The 1774-nt window shown below is 40.0% G+C and overlaps 1 protein-coding gene across 1 annotated transcript; it reads left to right on the top strand.

Annotated features, from left to right (window-relative positions):
- Positions 1-327: 327 nt before the first annotated feature.
- Positions 328-1146, top strand: LOC148149022 (putative G protein-coupled receptor 139). The gene has a single exon (XM_087991736.1). The coding sequence runs from the start codon at positions 328-330 to the stop codon at positions 1144-1146; it is 819 nt and encodes a 272-aa protein (XP_087847862.1).
- The last annotated feature ends 628 nt before the right edge of the window (positions 1147-1774 follow it).

Here is a 1774-nt window from a genome sequence, read left to right as displayed (position 1 = left end):
GGGCTTCACAGCAAGAAACCCAGCAAAACACTTGATATAACTTGCACTTCCCGAAAAAAAGATATAGACTTATATTTTTGCAAAAGTTATATTCTCATTGTCCATTGAGTAACTGAACTGTTGATCCATTTGGTCAATGTATCCACCATGTTTATTTCAGGTCAAGTGTAAAATTGTTTTTTTTTATTGTTTACGCTATTTACACATTTTCAGGTAAAATTTTGCGTGACCTTTTTGATTACCTTTGCAGCTAACCTAATCGCAATTGTGACACTATCGGGAAGGAAGTGTGGTCTTTCTAAAGGTGTCAACTTGTACCTGATCGCTATGGCTGTTGCAGATCTGCTGGTGGTCATTATTCAGGTCATACTGGACAAGATGAATTACTTATATCTACGCATTGTATTCTTCTCCTACCCTCCTGGTTGTAGCATCAGAGACGTCATTGGTTCCACAGCTGTAAGTAGCTCAGTCTGGCTCACAGTCACCTTCACCTTTGACTGGATGGTGGCTATTTGTTTCCAGAAACTGAAGAGAAAATTCTGCACTGAGAGAAATGCAGCTGTCATTATCACAACTGTCAGTTTACTGAGTGTATTCACCAAGATCCCATTGTATTTTAAATATGAAACATACTATTGCAAAATAACCTATGAATATTTCTACTATCCTGTGTGGCTAGCTTTTGATTGGGGGGATCATATTTTAACTCCCGTGCTCCCTTTCTTCCTGATCCTGCTGCTCAATGCTGTCACCATCAGACACATCCTTCTGGCTAGTGCAGTCCGCAGGAAGCTGAGAGGACAACAAAACGGGGATAATCCGAATGATCCAGAAATGAAGAATCAAAGAAGATCCATCAGTTTGCTCTTTGCCATATCCGGCAGTTTTATTCTGTTATGGATCACTCGTGTCATAACTCTCACGATTCAGCGAATTACTGGGTGGTATAGTAGAGCAGCAGCTGGATATTGGGTGGGAGATCTCATGGGGACAATGCTTCAGTTATCCAGCTCCTGCACCAACACGTTTATTTACGCAGTCACACAGAGGAAGCTCAGAGAGGAGATGCTGAATACTGTGAAATATCCCTTCATCACCATCCAGAATTCCATTAAACGATGGGAACAAAGCTGGTCAATGTAAGCACGGTCCGGAAAGGAATATTATTGTTCATCTCCAGCTCAGCTGCTGTTGAGGCAGCACGTGCAAAGAGGTTTGAAAATGAGAATCAGATTGTTCCCCAAGTTGAATAAACTATTTAACACAAGTGTGTGTTTTAGGGCATCTGCTCCTGGTCAGTGAAGATCCATTAACACTTGGCCCATTAATATTTGGGGAACATAATGTAAATTTTCACTTCATTTTTAAATCATGTTTCTAGTGCAATACATGTCACGTTGTCTTATGCTGTAATTGTAGAAGAGCAATTGAATTGGAGATTGTATTTATGAATGCCATTAACGTGATTTAGAAGAGATAATAATAACAGAATCATCACCTACAACTGACTCTCTGGCTGGTGAGTGACGGTATCCTGCAATACACAATAGTAAGATCTTAGCTCTGATTACAGCTGTAGCTCCCCATAATTCTATGAGTTTTAAAATAGTAATGGGAAAGGATAGGCCTTGTTTCAAAGTTACAGTTCTAAATTGGTGTAAGTCAATGTTGATGGTACAAGACAGAAACTTTCAAAAGCTGATTGGTGTAGACTGTTCTCAGGTAAAGGACAATCTGGCAAGTGAGAGGCTCAAAGGTGAGATACTGAGAG

Source organism: Chiloscyllium plagiosum, unplaced genomic scaffold, assembly GCF_037043375.1.
Source record: "Chiloscyllium plagiosum isolate Xiang-an unplaced genomic scaffold, Cpla_swu_hap1 HiC_scaffold_10, whole genome shotgun sequence".
NCBI lineage: Eukaryota > Metazoa > Chordata > Chondrichthyes > Orectolobiformes > Hemiscylliidae > Chiloscyllium > Chiloscyllium plagiosum.
The sequence above is the reverse complement of the archived record's forward strand: the minus strand, read 5'-3'. Positions and strand labels throughout refer to the sequence as shown.

What these genes read in the sequence shown, in the direction of transcription:
- LOC148149022 (XM_087991736.1), top strand. Translation starts at nt 328, where the DNA reads ATGGCTGTTGCAGATCTGCTGGTGGTCATTATTCAGGTCATACTGGAC.